At 40.0% G+C, this 20,937-nt stretch overlaps 3 protein-coding genes and 1 long non-coding RNA gene across 8 annotated transcripts in view; 2 read left to right on the forward strand and 2 right to left on the reverse strand.

Moving 5' to 3' along the window:
• Positions 1-2,511: 2,511 nt before the first annotated feature.
• LIPT1 (lipoyltransferase 1) lies at positions 2,512-5,855 on the reverse strand. The gene is made up of 2 exons (XM_019669231.1): positions 5,756-5,855; positions 2,512-3,700 (listed from the first exon to the last, which is right to left on the reverse strand). Exon 2 carries the CDS (start codon positions 3,697-3,699, stop codon positions 2,578-2,580), a length of 1,122 nt encoding a protein of 373 aa, XP_019524776.1. The 5' UTR covers position 3,700; positions 5,756-5,855; the 3' UTR covers positions 2,512-2,577.
• Positions 5,856-5,873: 18 nt separating this feature from the next.
• On the forward strand, positions 5,874-6,954 carry LOC109396945 (uncharacterized). Its single transcript, XR_002126945.1, has 2 exons — positions 5,874-6,072; positions 6,810-6,954. It is a non-coding gene; the product is annotated as an uncharacterized LOC109396945 (long non-coding RNA).
• A 2,564-nt stretch (positions 6,955-9,518) lies between these two features.
• CUNH2orf15 (chromosome unknown C2orf15 homolog) lies at positions 9,519-9,931 on the reverse strand. The gene is given in 2 exon segments (XM_019669199.1): positions 9,519-9,825; positions 9,927-9,931. Coding segments are annotated over 2 exon segments (312 nt in total).
• Positions 9,932-18,157: 8,226 nt separating this feature from the next.
• The window catches only part of TSGA10 (testis specific 10), a 103,749-nt gene continuing 100,969 nt past the window's right edge, over positions 18,158-20,937 (forward strand). For 2 of the 5 annotated variants that reach the window (XM_019669228.1, XM_019669229.1), the window contains exon 1: positions 18,158-18,652. Coding sequence is in view for 2 of the 5 variants with exons in the window: in XM_019669225.1 (XP_019524770.1) it covers positions 18,859-18,945 (87 nt within the window). In the remaining 3 variants the exon portion in view is untranslated. Of the gene's footprint in view, positions 18,653-18,706; positions 18,946-20,937 lie in introns of those variants that run through there. The other 3 variants (XM_019669227.1, XM_019669225.1, XM_019669226.1) reach the window with 3 other exon arrangements.

Here is a 20,937-nt window from a genome sequence, read left to right on the forward strand (position 1 = left end):
AGCCTCTTTCAGAGCTTTCTGGCTCTTGCTTGTGAGGTCTCAAATAGGAAGTGTTTAGCTAGGCTGAGGAATTGTTGACTGGAGAAATTCCAGCTAGAACGTTTGGCACCTGTATGTTCCAGGAAGTCAAGGGCATCCCCTGGAGATGGAAATCTGTTTAAAATAGTCTGTCTTCATAAAGTCACATAAAAGTCTATTTGATGCATTAAATTCATTTCAACTCTGTTCAACAAAGAGTAGTGAGCATTTAGTGAGGGTCAGATGCTGTGCCAAACAGTGGGGGTACGGAGATAGAGTCACCAGTCCTTATCCCAGAAGATCCCACTGTCTCCTTGGGGGAGGCACCCAGGTAAAGAAATAAATGACAGCTTCCAGTTACATATGGCAGAGTGAACACACATATTTAACTCTGCTCCCTCTGAAACCCTCCAAAGCTGCAGTGACGTTTGTTTGTTTATTTGTTTATGTACAAATCCAGTCAGTTGGTTGTTTTGAAAATGAGAATGGGCTTCAACAGCATTGCTATGTTGTGAAACAATCTGATGTGCTTATGCAGTTTAGTCTGTGAGGAACATGGATGGAGTCAGAAAACTGCACCCATTCTAACAGAGCCATGTAGGACTACACAACACACACACAGCTCAGACATCTACCAGCAACTCAGCTCACTACCCAAGCCCATCTACACCTGGTGTTACACCATTTTGTGGGATTTCAGGTAACCCCTCCCCCACTTCACAATAACTCAAAAGCTGTAACCCTTCCGATGCCCAGGTCCACAAACAAACTGCCTTTTTTTAACCAGATAAAATGCCTTATTTACTGTAGTCATTATGTATTTCTTTCTTTTTAAAAATTAAACATTTTTTTTCAGTTACAGTGTGTTGCCTTACAGCTTCATCCTTGACTGCCCCCCCCCCACCAACCCCTGACCTAATGAGGTCATGAGGGAGTGTCTCAGAATGCTGAGACCGGGTGGAATGATGTCAGTTATCTCCCTTATCTTTATGGCCGCAGTACAGCAATGCCATCCTGGAGGTTGTGTGTGAGGGAGTATGAAGGCACAGCAAGTGTTGGAATACAATTGGGCAGGTTAATGGAAAACAGCCATAAGGCATGTATTACACAACTTTAGAATAAACAAGTTTCACTTCTTTGAAGCTTCTCAATAAAAGCTACGCGTTGGCCCAATTTGGGGCTCAGTTCCAGGGAGGCTGCAGCCCCTTGGCCCTGCTTTAACTCTATACTTGACTCTTGTGTTTCTTTAACCCTGCGCTGCCCCTCTCTCTCCCCACCACCTATGCTGTGCGGGATACGGCAAGGATGGAAGGATATGAAAATATAACTAAAAGGGAGAATTTTAGAGTTTAAGGTATCAGAGGTGGCAAGAAGCCTGGGTTATATTTCACACATGTAAGAAAAAGAACTCTGAGGTCAGTGTCCAATATAGTATACATCCCCAAGATGGTATAACAGGCAGGAGCTGAAATATAAATGTGTGCCAGGTATTAAAATCAATGCAGGGGGGGCCAGCCAAGTGGCACGTTGGTTAAGAGCTGGCTTGGGACACCAGAGGGCCCTGGTTGGGATCCCACATGAGGGCCAGTGACACTGCCCTCTACAGCTAAGATGCTGAACAACAGCTCAGCCTGGAGCTGGGTTGCCTGAGTCACCGGCGATGTCATAGGCTGTAGCCCCTGCTGCAGTGGGTTGCCATGGGCTACCGTGTGTAGCCAGCAACCGCAGTGAGCTGCCAAGAGCCACTGTGAGCGGCCGTCCAATGGCTGGCGACCAACTGCCTCAGCCGGGAAGAGTGCAATGATAATACCAACATGGGCCAGTGAAGCAAAGTCTTCCACAACTACACTTAAGAACCAAAGGACAGCAACTTGTCTATTCCCCTTCCACAATTCCCCAATGCTGTTCCCCTCTCCCAATTCCCCAATAAAATCTTAAAAAAAAAAAAATCAATGCAGGGCCCGGCCGAGTGGTGTGTTGGTTGAGTTGGCTTGGGACGCCAGCTCTGAGCAGCAGGGCCCCGTTCAGATCCCACATGAGGGCCAGTGACGCTGCGCCTTCTACTGCTAAGATGGTGAACAACAGCTCGACCTAGAGCTGGACTGTCACGAGTCGCCAGCGATGGTGTCGGCTGCAGTGGGGCTGCAGTGGGCTGCCGTAAGCTACCATGAACCACCAGCAGCCTGCATGAGCTGCCAAGAGCCGCCGACCAATCTGCCTCAGCCAGGAAGAGCGCAATAATACCAACTTGGGCCAGTGAAGCGACATCCTCCACAACTAGACTAAGGAACAAAAGAACAGCAACTTGTCTGTTCCCCGTCCCCGATTCTCCAGTGCTGTTCCCCTCCCCCAATTCCCCAATAAAATCTTAAAAAAAAAAAAATCAATGCAGAAAGAGACAGTATCCTAGAGGTCAGGAGAAAATATGGACAAGGTGACACTTTCAAATGGGAAGATGTTACTGAAAGAGACTAGGCCTTTTTTATTTCAAGAGACCTACAATATACATTGAAAAATTTTATTTTCTCACTGAAACTGTCAATACTAATTTACTTGGAATCACATTATTCCCTTAATATTTTCACAGAGAATATTCCATTTGCTGTGTAGATCATCGTCTTCTGGACATGTTCTATGTAATATATTTGTTGGCATAGTAGTTTCAATTGGGCAAAACCTACTTCCAATAAAACTTGAATTTAATTTGTCACATATTTCCAGGGGCAACCAGTGATCAGGTGCTTCAATGTTACAGAGTTCAATTCTCCCGTTCTTTATGTCTATGAATACTTTAACTTCCAAGTGTGACTGTCCATGGAGCACATTGAAGGAAGTGTTTATGCTGAACTTTGGAGTTTTGCCATAGATCCACTCCCAGGTTTGTAGGTCTCTGGCTTTGCTGTTTATTCCAGGAAACAGTGTCTCGTCTGTTGGGTTTATTAAGGTGATGTGTTTGTCAATCTGATGACAAGCAGCATACTCTGCAGCAATAGCATCCATCAGTACTTCACAGGTCAGGGTGGGATCTCTTTCCAGGAGATTTTTTACTAAGGAAGGTATGCTAGCAGTGGCATTGCTCTTGATCCCTTGGTAGGGGCTCTTGAGCAAAGAAGACAAAAGGGTCCTATTGGTACTACATAGCAAAGTGCAATGGTGATAAGCAGTAGTCCGGCCAATCTTAGAAGCTGTTCCCGATATTTTAAACTGTCCATCAAGTAAAAGGTCAAATCTTTTGGTAGGTTGCACATCCAGTTGGGGTTGGACGGCACTCAGAGCCCTGACAACTAATTTTAGATTTTCCATCCTATCATACTTTTTCTTGGTTGTAAAAAAAGTCAAGTTGATATTACCCATATCATGGTAGACGGTTCCTCCTCCGCTTCTTCTTCGAGCCAGTTTTACACCTGCTTCTCTCATCAAGTTCAGGTTACATTCCTGCCAAGGGTTCTGATGCCTACCAATTACAACAGAGGGAGAATTTCTCCAGAGAAACAGAACCGGCCTGCCTTCTAGATTCATGTGGTCATGAATCCAGTCTTCGATAGCCAGATTTTGATAAACATCATTGGAAATTGACTGTAAAATGAGCCCACTTTTTACTGTGTTTTTAAAGCCAGCTGCTGGGACCTTGAGGTTACAAAGTAACTGGAAGCAATTCTTCCTTGAAAATGGGATTGGCATGCTTTTAAAAATGGAAGACAAACAAATTAATTGAGAAAAGGAAAGTTGAATTCTATTTTCTAGTTATCAGTTCTTGGTTACTTCATCCAAACTTACCTAATTCTCTAAGTATCTAGTACAATTGCTTTTCTTGCCTTTTAGCGTTAACATTCATCTATAGCAATTCTATAACACAGTATTCAAAGGAAATAAATGAGGACAAACCTCAGATAATTTCAGTTGAAATGGAATAAGGGCACAGATCTTTCAAACAATCTGCAAACACATTATGTAATGTATCTCAAAGCTAAACCAATTATTTTGAATTCACAGGGTAATACATGTTCAGTGAGAAAAATGAGAAAATACAGATAAACAAAAAGAGCAAAATAAAAAAATCCATACGACCACCACCTGGACAGCATCACAAGTAATAATTTAGCATATCCCCATTTTCTTCTGAGCATGTATAAACATACACACTTCTCCCCTCCCCCCCCGGAAAAGTGGAACCATACCATTACATAATTCAACATTAAATCTATTTTTCTATTTTTGCATCAGCTTTAATGTGTAATATTCCACTGTTGGATATACCACAGCTCAGTCTCTTAGTTTGTAATTGTAGGTTGTTTGAGATTTTTTGTGCTACCAACAATGTATTCACGAACATCTCTGTGGAAAGCTTTAAGTGTGTCCTACAATACTTTCAAAATAATTCCTACTTGACTTTGAGATATATGATTTAGTGGCAGCATATTTTATTTAGATCAATATTAAATTAGGCTCGATTCCCTGAGGTCAGGGTCAGAGGCAGTCACAATAGCAGGTTATATGGGAAGGCTATGAACAATTTTATTATGTTTGGACACTTTACACATTTTTGTTAGTAGTGCTGATGAAATATTAGGTGGCAAAAGGCTGAAAATACTAGCTATACTAATGAAGTATTTTAACTAGTTATGGTCGTAAAGAAACCCTTCTATTTTAATTCTGTTTCTTAGGATGATCATAATTTTTCTTGTGGTTAAAGAACTGGAATAGAATGGGTTACTAAAGTCCATAACTAGGCCAAATTCTTGTAGAGTTAAGTAATGCCCTAGAAGCACAATTCCCAGGTTAGAATTTTCACATTTTCATCACTCTTGATATATTTTGGTAAATTATGCTAGAGAAAAGTTGAACCAATTTACTTTGTCTGGAAAGGTCAGGAGAGGTTTACCAGAGGGATACTTGAACTGGGTCTGGTGTATATCAAGTCCATGGGAGTAGCTTGTTCCAGGCACATGCAAAGACAGTCGTCTCATAGGAAGGCAGGTTTTGGGGACTCCCTCCTCAGGGACAGAATCACACTAGTCTTCTAACTCCACTGAAGTCCATGGCGACGCGGCCCTAAGGAGCCTCTGCAGCTCTGGAGATCCTGATATTAACACTAGAATATACTCTCTCCTAGAGGAGGCCTGGATTCACCCGGCACAGGCGCCCCTCTTTTATTCCATGCTTCAGTGACAGATCGGCCCTCCAGCTGAATGATAATAGTCTTCCTTTGGTTGTCAGGATATATTGGTAGTCAAGCCTTGAAGGCCTGGTACAATTTCGTTTCTTTAACTTTATCTCTACTCTCACCTTGCAATGATGCATTTCATAGTTTTTCATCAGAGGACAATTTTATTTCCATGTTCTAGGGGACACTAAGCTATCACCACTTGGCAATGCCAAACATGCTTCTTCATCACCGAACAGAATGCAACAAATAACACAATTCCAACTATCCATCTAGGCAGGCCCAGCTCCTTCAAAAAACCTTGCCGAGTTATTTTGCCACCTCTGAGTGTTTAATGACGGTCGTATGCACATTTTATTTCGCCTTTTCAGCTCTCTGCGGGCGCGCACACAGCCGGCATCCAACACGTTTTAACTTTTAGTCTCCTGTGTTTAGGAGAAACCATTCCCACCGTGGAGCTGGGTCCTCCCAAACGCTGAGCGCAAACAGCAACGCCTCCAGCACCAGGGCGCGGGGCAGACCCTTCCGCCCCAGCCCACTGCGCCCCGGAGCCCCGCAACTGGCATCACCCACCTGCCGCTTTCGGTCGTGCCCCCGGCCGCGCGCGCGCTCCTGGGGCACAAGGACGTGTGGGGGAACGGGGCCCGGCAGGCTGCGCGCGCAGCTAGTCCCCGCCCCGCTTCCTGGCACCGCCCCGGAAGTGCCGCGAGGAGGCGCGGCCCGGGCCTCGCTGGGCAGGGGCGCCAGCTGGGTTCCTAAGGGTCCTTCGGAGCGACCGAGCCAGGACCAAACCATGTTAGACGCGCTGTACGACCGAGAGCCCTAGAGCCCCCAGTTCAGATGGCCGCTCCCTAAGTGACAGCACGGAGCTGACGGTCGCCGGGGCGAAGGTTGGTAGGGCGGCCGTGTCAGGCTGGAGGTGGCACCTTGTGCATCGTCTGGGGGAGTCCGCCCGAAACCCGGGGCCTTCGGTACACAGGCTAGGCCCGAGCGCCAGCAAGTACCGTTACTGAACGTTTGGGATCTTTATCTATTTTCTCCTCATAGTCCAAAGGGCAGATAACTCCACTTGGGAAGGGAGGAAACTAAAATCATTCTTAAAAGACAAATTATATTTAAAGGAATAAACGCTGGTATTTCCCACAGGTAGGAAGGAGTGGGTCAGCAAACAAACACGTGAACGTTACCACTATGGGGTGCCCCTCATTGCAGCTGGCAAGAAAATCCTTGTGGCTCAGCCAGCTGGGCAATTCCCCAGCAGTTTCTGTTAACTATTGTGCGTAACAAACTGCCGCAAACATAAGTAGCTTAAAACGATTTATTATTTCTAACATGTTTTTGGGTAGGTTGGGTGAGTCGTCTGCTGGTTTCACATGGGCTTATGCATGTGGCTTCAGTCAGCAGGGGTTGGCTGAGCGGCGAGGCCCAGAATGGCTTCATTCACACTTGACAGTTGGTGCTGGCTGACTGCTGGGGCACCTCAGTTCAGGCCTGGCCCTGGAACTTGCACTCCAGGCACTTTCTAGCCGCCAAAGGAACAGCAACGCCAGCCCAGAGTGAAGGGGTGAGGTAATGGACCCCACCTGTTGATGAGAGGATACCATAGAATTGTGGTCCTCTTTTTCAGTCTTCCGCGGAAATCAATCTCTCCTTCAGTTAGAAGAGAAACCGCCAAGACTTGCATCTCCCACAGCGAAGCATCCAGTGTTCACAATTTGGTGATGCTGATACGGTAAATAGCCAGGGCTCCAAATAAAGCTACCACAAAGACACAAGGACTCCTCATTTATTTATTACCCTTTTGATTGAAGTCACTCTGGCTTTCTGGTATTATACAGATGGGAATGGATTCTGTTGAGTTAGGGCCAGTAGGAATATCCCTAGTTGTCATTAAAAATAGCCACACTATACTGTTGCCCTCTGCTTATGTTACATCTTTCTAAATTCTATTTCTCTGAAATCTGAGATGTTAGTTTTTCCCCGCTAATTTCATACTGAGGTGGTTTTCGAGAATCCCATTTCCTCTGTGCTCTGAGAGGTCTCTCCTTTGGTGATCCACACCCCTCCACCCCCATCCTGCTTCTTCAGCTTCTCCACTAGAACCTTCTTCCACTGACACTCAAATATGAACTCCATCTCATCTTCACAACCCACGAGTGACCTCATTTCTCTTTCCACCTTTTATCCTGTGTACTCCCCTTCAGAGCTGAGCTGCTTCAAGGAGTTGCTACACATCCTGTATCCACTTCCTTACTTCCCATTCATTTTTCAACCTACTCCAACATGGCTTCTAGGTCCATTATTCAATCAAAAATGCTTTTGGGGGGATGGCAAAATGGGTGAAAGTGGTCAAAAGGTACAAACTTATAGTTACAAGGTAGATAACTCCTTGGGATGTAATAATGTATAGAATGATAACTAGAGTTAACAATACTGTACTATATATTTGAAAGTTGCTAAGAGAGTAGATCTTAAAAGTTCTCATCATAAGAAAAATTGATAACTGTGGTGATGGATGTTGACTAAACTTATTGTAATCATTTTGCAATATATACATATATAAAATCATTATGTTGTACACATAAAATACAATGTCATGTCAATTATATCTCAATTAAAAAATAAAAATAAATTTAAATAATTTGAAAAAAGTATTTAGAGGCAATGGAGAATTAGGTCAGCGACTTACTCTTAAATGGTTGTTCCCCTGGGAACCTCCATGCATCTAGCCTTTTTTGCTAGAAACCCTTTTTCCCCACTTCCCACTTTCAAACCATCAATATGTCCTGCCAAATTTCTCCTGTACTCTTTCCCTTTCTCAGTACCTCAGCCATCACCATCATCTCACTTGGACAACCACATCACTGCAAAAGCTATAAATGTCATGTCCTCAGAGAAGCCTCTCTAGTTCCCACATTTTAAAAATCAATTTTATGTGTTATGTTTCCTCTCCTTTTTGTCTCTGAACATTTTACTTTTTCTTCATGGCACATCACAGTTTGTATCTTATGTAACCACTGTCTGATGGTCTGTCTTCCTGGGTAGACAGACAGTAACCACCATAAAGGCACTAGCTATTTACTCACTACTATACCCCCAGCACCAAGCACAGTGCCAGGCTAGGTCAACAAATGAATGATTTGTGTATTGTTTTATCTCCCAAAGAATTATGTTCTGTAAATGATAAAAAGCATCATATTATTGCTTATGTGCCATTCAACAATATTTTTTGTTACTGTAGGTTCAGTATTCACTACAAATACAGAGGGTGCCAAAAATGTATACACATTTTATGAAAGGAAACATTAAAATTGTAATACTCAATATATACTAATAACAAAAGATGAATACAAGTCATGTGTATACATTTTTTTGCACCCCCGATATATTACATTTGTTTATACAGTTCTGATTTATAAAATATTGCTTCCCCTAAAGGAAGATGCCCTTTCTTCTTTGTTTTTATGAATATTAAGGATATTACTCAATTGGGCATTAGAGATAGTCATTCAAGTATAGGAAAATGTTCAAAACATACATAATATAGTTACCGGTCACTATATGTCCAGACACAAAATGGTTTTAATTTCATCTAACATTATTTGGGACAATACTGTTTTAAACTGCTAGATATTTCAATAAGAATGGTCAGCTGACATATATAAAACAATTTTTTAGCACTAGGCTATTATATTAAATATTGATGTTACAAAATGGTAGCATCTGCAAGATAAATTGTTACACTTCAAAAGAACTATTTTCTAACTCTGAAATGAATTCAATGTGGCTGAAAAAAAAACAGTTTTAAAAGGATGGTTTAAAGTGTGGAATACTTCTCAAAGTACGCAATTTTCTAGTTTTTTTGCAGAGTTTACCTGCAGTGAACTTTCACAGAACAGAAATGCAAAAATGCAGGAAGATAAAGTCTCCTAAAGCAAAATCCCAAACTGGAAATCTAACACAAAATCAGTATACCAGAAATAGTGTGACACACTGATGTGAAATTGGGCACTGTTTTATGTTTTTTAATCACTTACTAAAGAAATACATTATAATTAATATGTTTTGGTGCCATTTAAATACTGTTAGTCAAAAACTCTGATTTTGACAAAGATAGAATGTAATACCAGAGAAATCTGCTTTTTCTCCCTAAAGCAACAATTTTGAATAATTTTCATCAAAAAACGCAGTCTAAGGTGATTCATAAACAGTAGAAACAAAAGCAATCATCTTCCTTCATTCTCTTAGGCTTCCCTAATAAGGTTAAATTCTCATTCAGTATGTCCTCTTAGTCAAAAGCAATTTTTGGCTTCTTTGGTAATATGTACAAATAATTTTATTCCACATTTGTCATTTCTATTCAATCACTTTCTTTAACATAAACCACTGAACCCAAAGCTTTCTCCGAAAGAGATCCTATGGTAGTCGCTTTACTTCTTATAAAGTTTTCTTGGTTTGTGTCTTTGAATTTTATTTTCTTGGTGTTTGGAAATAACCGAGTCACTGGTTCCAACTTGCTTTTCTCAGTCCCTTGCATTAAGTGATCATCCACTTTTGAATCCATACACATAGCAGATACCCAAGTAGCAGATTTACTAAGAGAAAATCCCATTGGAACAGCTGAATATATTTTGCGGGTATCTCTTTAAAGTAGTGAAAACGTTTCTTCAGCTTGATTGCTTGCGGGGCGGGGGGGGGGGGGGGGGGATGGAAACAAATGAACACAGCAGGAATTTCAACCAACTTCATGGCAATGTTTGTTTTAATAAAATGTTATGGTGATGATGCCAAAAATATAAAGTAAAATCGCCTCCTACTTCTAGCATTTACATTTTCTCTGTGGGAGGGGTTGCAGGTTCTATAGATTCTTTGAAAGTCTTTTTAAAAAGGAATTTACCAGATTTTATTTCCTCACCTTTTAAAAAAGAATAGAACTTCCCTTCTATCATTGTTATCAAAAACTTTAAATTCATTATTAATTGATTAAAGAAATAATTTCTGAAGTCCAAACACTGCTAGGTGTTCTCCAAAAAATAAAGATGCCCAACTAATGATACACATTTAGCAAATAATAACACACCATCAAAATATATGAAGCAAAACTGACAGAATTGAAGGGAAAAATAGACAGTTCTACAATAATAGTTGGATGATAAGTAAGGAAATAGCAGATTTAAACAACAAATTTAATCAACTAGATCTACCAGGCATGTATAGAACAACAACAGCATACATATTCTTCTCAAGTGCATGTGGGACATTTTCCAGGATAGACCATATATTAGGCCACAAAAAAGTCTTAATAGACTTAAAAAGATAGATATACAAAGTATCTTCTCTAACCACAATGGGATGAAGTTAGAAATCAATAACAGAAGTAAAACAGAGAATAAATCTGTAGAAATTAACACACTTTTAACCAATGGATCAAATAAATCACAAGGGAAATTAGAAAATACTTAGAGATGAATGTAAACGAAAACACAACATAGCAAAACTTATGGGATACAGCAAAATCAGTGCTAAGGGGGAAATTTATAGCTATAAACACTTACATTAAAAAAACAAAAACAAAACACCAACAGGGCCAGCTGGGTGGCTCAGTTAGTTAGAGCAACAAGGTCTGAGCTACAGGGTTGCTGGTTCGATTCCCACATGGGTCAGTGAGCTGCACCCGAGCTGAGCTGCTGCTGAACTGCCAACAGGTGGCAGGATGGCTCAGCTGATGAGAGCACATGCTCTTAACAAAGTTGCTGGTTCGACTCCCAAATGGGATGGTGGGCTGCGCCCCCCACCCCCCAAACTAGATTGAAAGTGGCGAATGGACTTGGAGCTGAGCTTGTGCCCTCCACAACTAAGATTGAAGGACAACAACTTGACTTGGAGCTGATGGGTCCTGGAAAAACACAATGTTCCCCTTCCCCAATTCCCCAAAATGTTTAAAAAAAAAAAAGAAAGATCTCAAGTCAATAACCTAACTTTACAACTTGAGGAACTAGAAAAAGAAGAACAAACTCAATCCATTGTTAACAGAAGGAAAGATATAATAAAGATCAGAGTATAGGTAAATGAAATAGAGACTAGAAAACCAATAGACAAAAATCAATGAAACCAAAGTGATCTCAAATTACTAAATTCAGAAATGACGGGAGATTACTACTGATTCTACAGAAATAAGGATTATAAGAGAGTACTATGAATAACTGTATGCGAACAAATTGGATATCCTAGCTGATATGGACACATTTCTAGAAACACAAAACCTACCATAACTAAGTCATGAAGAAACAGAAAATCTGAAGAGACCTATGACTATTCAGGAGATTGAATCAGTAATCAAGAATCTCTCAAGAAAGGAAAACCCTGCACATTCTACCAAACATTGAAAGAAGGACTAATACAAATCGTAAGTTTCTCAAAAAAATTGAAGAGAAGGGAACACTTCCTAACTCATTCTAGGAGGCCAGCATTAACCCTGATACCAAAGTCAGGCAAAGACACTACCAGAAAACTACAGACCAATATTCCTTATGAACATTAATGCAAAAATCCTCAACAAAAACTAGCAAACTGAATTCAGCAGCATATTAAAAGGATTAGACACCATGACCAAGTGGGATTTATTCCTAGAATGCAAAGATGGTTCAACATACGAAAATTGATCGATATAATACATCACATTACAGAATGAAGGAAAAGAACCATATGATCATTTCATTTAATTTAGAAAGAGCATTTGACAAAATTCAACACTCTTTCATGATAAAAACACTCAATGAACTAGGAAAAGAAGGAAACAATAAAAGCCATATATGAAAAAAACCCATAGTGAACGTCGTACTCAGTAGAGAAAGCTTGTCCTCTAACATCAGCAATAAGGAAAGGATGCCCACATTTGTCACTTCTATTCAACATAGTACTGGAAGTTCTAGCCAGAACAAAAAGAAATAAAAGGCATGTAAATTCGAAAGGAAGATGTAAAGTTATCTCTATTCACAGATGATATGATCTTATATGTAGAAAACTATAGATTCCACAAGAAACTGTTAGAACTAGTGAATGAATTCAGCAAAGTAGCAGGATGTAAAGTCAACATGCAAAAATCAGTTGCATTTCTATACACTAATAATGAACAGTTTGAAAAGGAAATTAAGAAAACAATTTCATTTACAATAGTATAAATATAATAGTAAAATACTTAGAAATTAACCAAGGAAGTTAATCCAAAGAAGATATATGAATGACCAATAAGCATATGAAATGATGCTTACCATCACTAATTAGGGAAATGCAAATTATAGCTACAATGTGATACCACCTCACACCCAAATAGGATAGCTACTATCAAAAAACCAAAACTAAACAAAACAAGTGTTGGTGAGGATGTAGAGAAATTGGAGCCTTTACGCACTGTTGGTGGGAATAAATAATGGCATAGCTGTTGTCGAAAACAGTTTGGCAGTTCCTCAAAAAATTAAAAATAGAACTACCATATGATCCAACTTCTGGGTATATACCTAAAAGAATTGAAAGCAGGGTCTGAAAGAGATATCTGTACACCCACATTCATAGTAACTACTCACTTAGTGGGAAACAACTCAAATGTCCATCCATGGATGAATGGATAAGCAAAATGTGGTCTATCCATACAATGTAATATTATTCAGCCTTAAACTGGAGGGAAATTCTGACATATACAACATGCTGAACTTTGAGGACATAATGCTAAGTGAATTAAGTCAGTCACAAAAAGACAAATACTACATGATTCTACTTATGTGAGGAACTTAGACTAGTCAAAATCCTAGAGACAGAAAGTAGAACGGTGGTTGTCAAAGTAGAATGGTGGCTGTCATGAGGAGTTAGTGTTTAATAGGTGCAGAGTTTCAGCTTTCCAAGATGAAAGAGTTCTGGAGATGGATGGTGGTGATGACATCACATTATGAATATATTTAATGCACTGACCTGTTCACTTAACAATGGTTAAGATGATAAATTTTGTTATGTATATTTTACCACAATACAAAAGCTGTCCAATAAAGACACAGTACTTTTTATTACAGATACCCAACGTATTAAGAGAGATAAGCATGTAACCTGGTGGGAGGGTTTGGAAAGGTCTGAAAGGAGGGGGGCCTAGGTTGCATTGGGCTTTGAAAGATGGGCAGGAATTTGGTAAGCAGAATTGACCAGGATGGCAGAAGAGACTGGCTTCCGAGCACAAGAAGGACAGTGAAGACGTATGTGCTCGTTAGAAACAGTGATCTACTGAAGATGCTCTCACAGCAACGTGAGAGCACAAGAGACTCCACAGCTGTGAATGGAAGCACTTAACCACTTTTTAGAGTGTATTATTTCCTTAATATTTAGGCACTGTGCTATCTTTTACTTGTATGAGTTTACAATTCCACCCCTATCAAACCATAATCATTTATTGACAAGATTTCTAAAGATATCATCTTAAACCCTTGTTTATCCATATCTGTGACTGAAGCGCAGTGTTTCATCTTTAATGGAAGAGAGTCCTGGGCCTACTGTAGTATCCTAAACACAGTAGTTACTCAAATGCTGTTAACAGTTAGAAAAGTAGTATAGATTAGCCTTTGTAGGAATCAAATATAATTTAGCTAAATTTTTAAAATATCTCTGATGATATTCTAAAATGTACGTTTAAGTATACCTGTTTCTTGGATTTGGAACTTGAACTTTTCTTCTCATCAAATAAATCTAATTCTATCTTCAAATGAATAAAATTAAGTTTATTCTATTCTTTGGTTTCTCCTCTTTATTTAAAAAGAAAACACTCCTGTCAAAAATGCATAACTTGAATCTAATCATGAGGAAATAATCAGATAAACACAAACTGAGAGACATGATATAAAACATAGTGAAAGACAAAGAGAAGCTGAGGAATTTTTCCAGATTAAAGGACACTAAAGAGATGATTTCCAAATGCAATGGATGATCCTGAATTTGGGTGGGGAGGGGAAAAATGAGTAGGAATGTACGAAAAAAGAATATATCTTGGACAATAGGAAATTTTGAATATGATGGTTTACTAGATAATAATATCACATCAATGTTAAATGCCCTGAATTTGATACCGTATTTTGCCATTGTATAATGTGCACTTTTTTGCCCAAATTTGTGAGGGAAAAATAAGGATGCACATTATACATGGTGGTATTAATTCCATATCTATATAAATGTTTTTGATTCTTTTATTTATGCCTATGAGTTCAAAGTATAACTCTAGAAATCAGTAACGATATCCGTATACAAAATAAAATCCTGGAATCTGATAATCGGTTTTGTTGAATTGATGATGAACATGAAACAAAAGTAATTTCGGCCAATGATGCAACTAAATGAAATGAAGAGTGAGGTATTGTTGTCCACAGAGTAAGTGACTCTGACTCAATAAGATAGGTGATGCCAACTTTATTACCATAGGGTGACCAGCACAACATTTCTCTTCCTACACTTTAGGCGGGAGCTAGCAATCTAGCTGATATTTTTACAAAAATTATTAGAAAATTAAAACGAAAGATTTTTTTCCCCTGAAACTTTGGGCAAAAAACGTGGGCGCTCATGATACATGGGAGCACATTATACACAGCAAAATACAGTAATTTTATTGTGGTTATATAAGTGAATGTCCTTGTTCTTTAGGAAATACATGCTGAAATAGGGGTAAAAGATCATATGTACAACTTGCCTTCAAATTATTTACCAATAGAGAACATAAAAATTGGGGGGAAAAAGATGTCCAATAAAGATAGGCAAAATGTTAAAAAGTTGAATCTAGGTGGAAAAGTATAAAAAATTGTTCAGTGTTTATTCTTGTTAAATTTCTGAATTTTAAAACTTTTTCAAAATACAAAGTTGAAAAAAGTTAAAAAGAAAATACTAACAAAACACTATAAAACAACATACTGCATTTAAAATCAACAAAGGTAAAATAATGGTAACATATTTAATTATCAACTAGCACATTAAACTTCAGTCTAATAGAGGGACTGGGGAGGAACCAAATACAATAGGGTAGATTTGGTCCTAGGAGTCTCATCTTAACTTATCTGGGATCTTGAGGACAAGAAGGGAGAACCAGTGTATTTGGGGCCTCTTTGGAAACCCAGCATTTGGATTGCCATTCAAGAAGAAATCGTGAATGTGTAAGGAAGGATAAAGTTCCATAAAGGGCTAAGTAAATTTACACACACACATACACCCTAAGAGAGACTTGCCTTACCACATATTAAGACATGCTACAGAGTCAAAATAATAAGTCTAGTCCAGGTGCAGGAACAAACAAATGACCAAAAGAACATGACAGAGCTCCAACTTGAGCCTAGATTTGTGCAGGAGCTTCACATATGATAAAGGTGGCACCATACAGCAAAGGTGGATAGATAGACTAAGTTTAGTAAGCTAGCACTGTGAACACTGGCTCATGATGTAGACGAAAATAAAGCAGGATCCCTCTGCTATACAAAAGTGGACTCCAAGTGCAGTAAATATCTAAATGTGAATGGTAGAAATATAAAATGTAGGACAATGTATTTGTCACCTTGGGGTAAAGAAGGATTTCTTAAACAATAACTGAAAAGCTTAATAAGGAAGAAAACAGACGGATCTGACTACTCACAATTAAGAATTTCTTTTCAAAAAAGAAACTATAACCAAAGTTAAAGAGATGCGGAAGAGACTGGAAGATGTGCTGTCCAAAGCTGATAAGGGATTTACAGCTAGAATATAAAAAGAATACCTACTCATCAACAAGGGAAAAGGAAGCCCAATAGAAAAATGGGCAAAGGATGTAAAGACATAATTCACAGTTTGGGGAATCCCTAATAGGTAATGAATACATATATAAAGAGATGTTCAAATTTACTAGGAATCAGAGAAATGCAAGTTCACTACCATCAGAATGGTAGACGTTGGAAAGGTGGACAACACTATTAAGGAGAATGCAGGGTGACAAGAAACCTTGTGCATTGCTAGTGAAGTAATTTTTAACTCCTACTTCATATTCCACATCCAACCCTTCAATGAATCCTGTTTTTGTTTCCACCCTTGTCCCCCCTCCCCCTGCCCCCATTGTATGGTCTTCAAACTGTATCTGGAAATGAGCTTTTAAAACATAAGCCAGATCCCATCAATGCTCTGCTGAACACACTCCAGTTACTCCCTATCTGAGAGTAAAAGCCAAATTCTCTACATAGCAAATCTCCATCTGTAGGCAGAATGATGGCCCCCAAAGATGTCTAAGGTTGCAAATAGCATTAAAGCTGCCAATCAACGAGATTTTCATTGTGAAACTTGTGAAACAATGGAGAAACTAAGGGAATAGAAAACGCAGGTTTTAGAATTGCACAGGAGTGTGTCACAAGGGAGAGAGAGCAGAGGTACTTATAAAAAGGGTCATTTGGGGCAGGATGGTGCACTGACCACACTTTGGGTTTTCATAGATAGAAGAAAACGTTCACTTTCTTGGTCTGGGGAGGAAGTTCTTGAAAGGAAAATCATTATGCCCTGGTTTGGCCTTAAAATGATCTTTGGGAAAAGATTTGGCAAATACTAAATCAAGATCATCACAGCAACTATGAAAACCTAGCTATCTATTTCATTCTTGCCAAAAAATGTTCAGTAACATCTAGGTGGCATACATAAATGCTTAAACTTTTCTCATTCTTCCCCTAACAGAAGTACTTTCCTAGCTCTTATATTGATAATCCTTTCCTCTCCCCAAGTCTTCAATTCCAACTGAGAGTTTTGAAGTTTGTACATTTTCCCCTATTTCTTTTTAAAAATGCTGGATAATGAGAACCCGTTATTCAAAATAATCTTAGTATCTGAAGAGGAAATGAGATTATATATCGTTCTCCCTAAAATAACTTTTCAGGATGGTCTTTGAGAGCTCATGCTTCTTTGTAACTTATTCTCAGAGGAAATATACCTCTTGGGACCTCTGACTTCTTTATCTAAAATAGTGACAATTTAATTTTTTAGTATCTAGCTATATTTACAAAGTATATGATATTTGAAAATAAATGCTACAAAGTAAGAAAATGTAATGGCACACACAATGATGAAAAAAATCAGGGCATAAAGTGTTTGGAAAACATGGCACTTATATTTAAATGTACTTCTATGAAGAAATTTGTTCCAAAATAAAATTTGTTTATGCCTCCCAATAATATATTGTGGGAAAAAATGAGTATTCACCTGGCAAAAACAGGAATAGTCTCTTCAAATGTGAGATTACTTTTGAAATGCACAGGCAAATACTAAATCAAGATTATCAGAGCAACTATAAGAACCTAGTTATCTATTTCATCTGTGGAAAAGACAAGGCGATAAAGCCACAATTAGAGTTCAGAAGCCCTTGGGTTGTTTAAGAAAGGTGGGTCACCCACAGCCCCCCAAAAACATTTTTTTTAAGTTGGGTTCCAAAAATTTGGCAGAATAATGCAGTTCTCATTCTTTTAAACTAAAAGATAATTTCTCCAGTTATAGGTAATGTGGTCAATTTTAACATAGTTGGGTGGCCAAAAATAATATTACACCTGGGTTAAGTTAAAGGAGTGTTCTCTGAGAGAAAACAAGTTTAAATGGTATTAAATAGCAAAACAATCGATACAATAGTAAGTATCAAGTGACGTAGTACATATACCCTCTACTTTTTTTATTGTCGTTAACCATCACCGGTTTTTTAGGAAAGGGACTGGCATCTGGAGATGGAATATCGGTCAGGAATCTGCACTTTCATTACTAGTTCTGCCACTTTCCGATTCAATCTTTACTGGACCGTGCAGGGCTGACCCGGGCCGTGGGGCCGCAGGCTCCCCAGACTGCAGGCAGCCGGCGCTCACCGAACAGGCCGGCTCTCTCCCTGGATGTGCAGCGGCAGGACCCGACCTGGGAGTCTCCCCGAAACCGGGCCCCTGGCTGCGGCAGAAGAGCGTACTAACCTCCTAGCGCCCAAGAGCAGCTCTGGGGAGTAACAGGTTCACTGAACGTGGGTCCAGAACGGTGCCGGATCCCTGGGGAAAGTGAAAGAAAGCCGTGCCAGCCTAGCAGCAGGTATTCCCAACCTGAGAGAAAGTGGCCGGAGGGCACACAGTCCTGCGCATGCGCGTTCCATTCAGGTGCGGCAACTGGAGGCAGGGAATAAATCATGAAAAAAAAGAGTAGACGCTGGTTACTAGGAGACGGGTACGCTCGAGTGGGACGTGTAGGCGCTGCGTGGGCGTGCGCCTGCGCGGCGTGGATGGACCAGGAAGAGGCTTTTCCTAGGCGTCTTGTAAGGCGGGCGGGTGGACGTAGGCATCGATACGTGCGTGGCTGCGCGCACACTGCTTGTAGTCCCCGCTAGAGAGCCACGTACGCGTGCGCACAGGGACTAGAGGCGCGCGGAACGGAAGCGGAGCGAAGGCGCCGGGGAGGTGGAGGACAAGCCCCCCTCAGGTACAGGGCGTGAGGGCGGGGCCGACTGCGGCGCCGGCCGCCCCTAACCGCCCCCGCCTCCTTCCGGTCGGGTCCCGCCTTTGTCCGCCTCCACTGGGGCGGGGCCAGGTCGATTTGAGGGTGGGAAAGGAGGAGAAGAGGGCGGAGGATGGACCCTGGGAGGGACCTAGATCCCTGGTGGAGGCCGAGGTCTGGCAGTCATCGGGATGAACTCCGGGGAGGACGGCGGGCCGAGAAACCCGGGCAAGGACCCGGACCTACAGGTAGAAGCTGCGGAGATGCGCCGGGTTGGGGTAAAGCAGCTCCTGGGCCGAAAGGCCTTTAAGAAGAGGGCGGCCGCAAGAGGGCTGGTGTGGCGGGGGCTGGGGGCTGTGGGTGACTCGGGTCACTGCTTGAGCAGCCTTGAGGGGCAGTAACGGGTAGAGTTGCGGTCCCGGGAAGCCCTCCAGGAGCAAACTTTGCTCCTGTTGCTGTTTCTTAGGAGATTAGGTTGGAGCCCAGTTCCTATGGTGACCGCTTCGCTTCGTGCGGCAGCTCTCCGCTTGGTTGTTGGGGGGACTGTTCTGTTTAGAAACGCTCTGGAGTGGAACTGAGTCTGGAAGTCAAAGATTTGGGAGTTGAGCTTGTCTCACCCTAACTCCCAACCTCTCACTTCTAAGCCTCTTTATAGACTGGGAGGCGAAGGGCCGAGATTACATAGGCATTTGCATGAAAATCTCATATAATTTCTGTAGAAATTATACACAGAAAAAGCAGGGTAAACTGGCTTTTGTTTGACAAAAATATGAGACTTAAATTGAATAACTGTGGCCATCATGGACCTGATACCTAAATACGCATAGAAATACATTTTTTTTTCTTTAAAATACTTTACGTTTTTCAAGGATCGCGGCTTCAGGAATAGTTTGCATAGATGACAGTGTCTCAGAATTTTCCTTCTTAAATTCCATGCCCTTATATCTCAGGACATTCATTGTTTTAAATTTCCTCTACTGGCATTTCAGCTACACTTTTTGTTTGCTTTACCTGTAAGGAAAAACAAATAGAATAACAATCAGTTTTTAAGTAGAAGAAAATAGGTTAGTTATAAATATACAAGGAAAATGTCACATCATTCATATCTGCCTCCAGGATAAAACATTTTTGTTTGTATTTTAATTGATCAATGAACTAAACCATTCAGCCTTAATTAGTGGGACATAATTAGTAAGGCACATTAATGAAATTTTTATTTTAAACAATAAACTTTGGCATTATTTAAGGGCAGCTTCCAAAATATATCTTATTTTGTTTACCTTCTGAAAAAAATCACTACTTATACCCCAACATAGAATCAGTTGTAGAATTCTCTGGGCTCTCTTTCTGTCTTTTTCAGTTGCTTAGTTTAGTTTGTTTTAGGATAATTTGCTTTTGAAGTGCTCCATATACAGAGGCAGTTAGAGCAAGTGTTAATGTTTGTTCCCTTTTTCCATCACACTCCGGTTTCCCCCAGATGTAGCCACTATCCTGATTTTTATGACTGCCGCTTCCTTGCTTTTACTTATAGTTTGTCCATCTTTGTATGTGAACATGCACATTGCAGTTTGGCTTGTTTTTGAACTTTACATAAATGGAATTTTTCTAAGTATTCCTTTGCATTTTGCTTCTTTACTCAACATTATGTTTTTAAGATTTATTCTTGTTGTTGCTTGTAGTTAGTTTGTTGTTTAGTGTTCTATTGTAAGAGTATACCATAATTTATCTATTCTTCTTTTGGTGGACAATAAGGATTTTACAGTTTTTGGTTAATGTGAACAACACAACTGTGAACTTTCTTATACATACTCAATGATAATCGTTTGAAGTAAGCTAGTTATTAAGATACTCCATGTCTTAGTTATGCTAACAACAGCAGTCTATATGTTATTAAATTCTTTTAGTTCAGAAACGTCTCTTGAAAACAACTATGTAATTCCTTCTTAATGTTTCCAGAAGGTCTTGATGAGTGGTACCTTTCCTAAGGCCATTGTTTTATTCTATTTTAAAAAGACAAGTTATTTCTTTACAGTATAATCTGGAATAAAGAGAAGTGAGGAGCTTGGATTTGGATGGAATGACTGGAGAGATCGTTTTTTTTGTTTGTTTGTTTTTTTTCAAAACAAGGGTTAAACATTGTGGCTTAACTATTTTGTTTGAAGTGAATTCCCAAAACATTTATTGACTTATTTCTATTATAAATACAAAAACCTGTCTCAAAATTATTCATAAAATTTTGTGTGGTTTCCTACACCCTTGTTAGTGAGGCT

Source organism: Hipposideros armiger, unplaced genomic scaffold (genome assembly GCF_001890085.2).
Source record: "Hipposideros armiger isolate ML-2016 unplaced genomic scaffold, ASM189008v1 scaffold_550, whole genome shotgun sequence".
Lineage (NCBI taxonomy): Eukaryota > Metazoa > Chordata > Mammalia > Chiroptera > Hipposideridae > Hipposideros > Hipposideros armiger.

Bases quoted from the DNA above. Each gene is read 5' to 3' on its own strand.
- LIPT1 (XM_019669231.1), bottom strand. From the start codon at position 3,699: ATGCCAATCCCATTTTCAAGGAAGAATTGCTTCCAGTTACTTTGTAAC.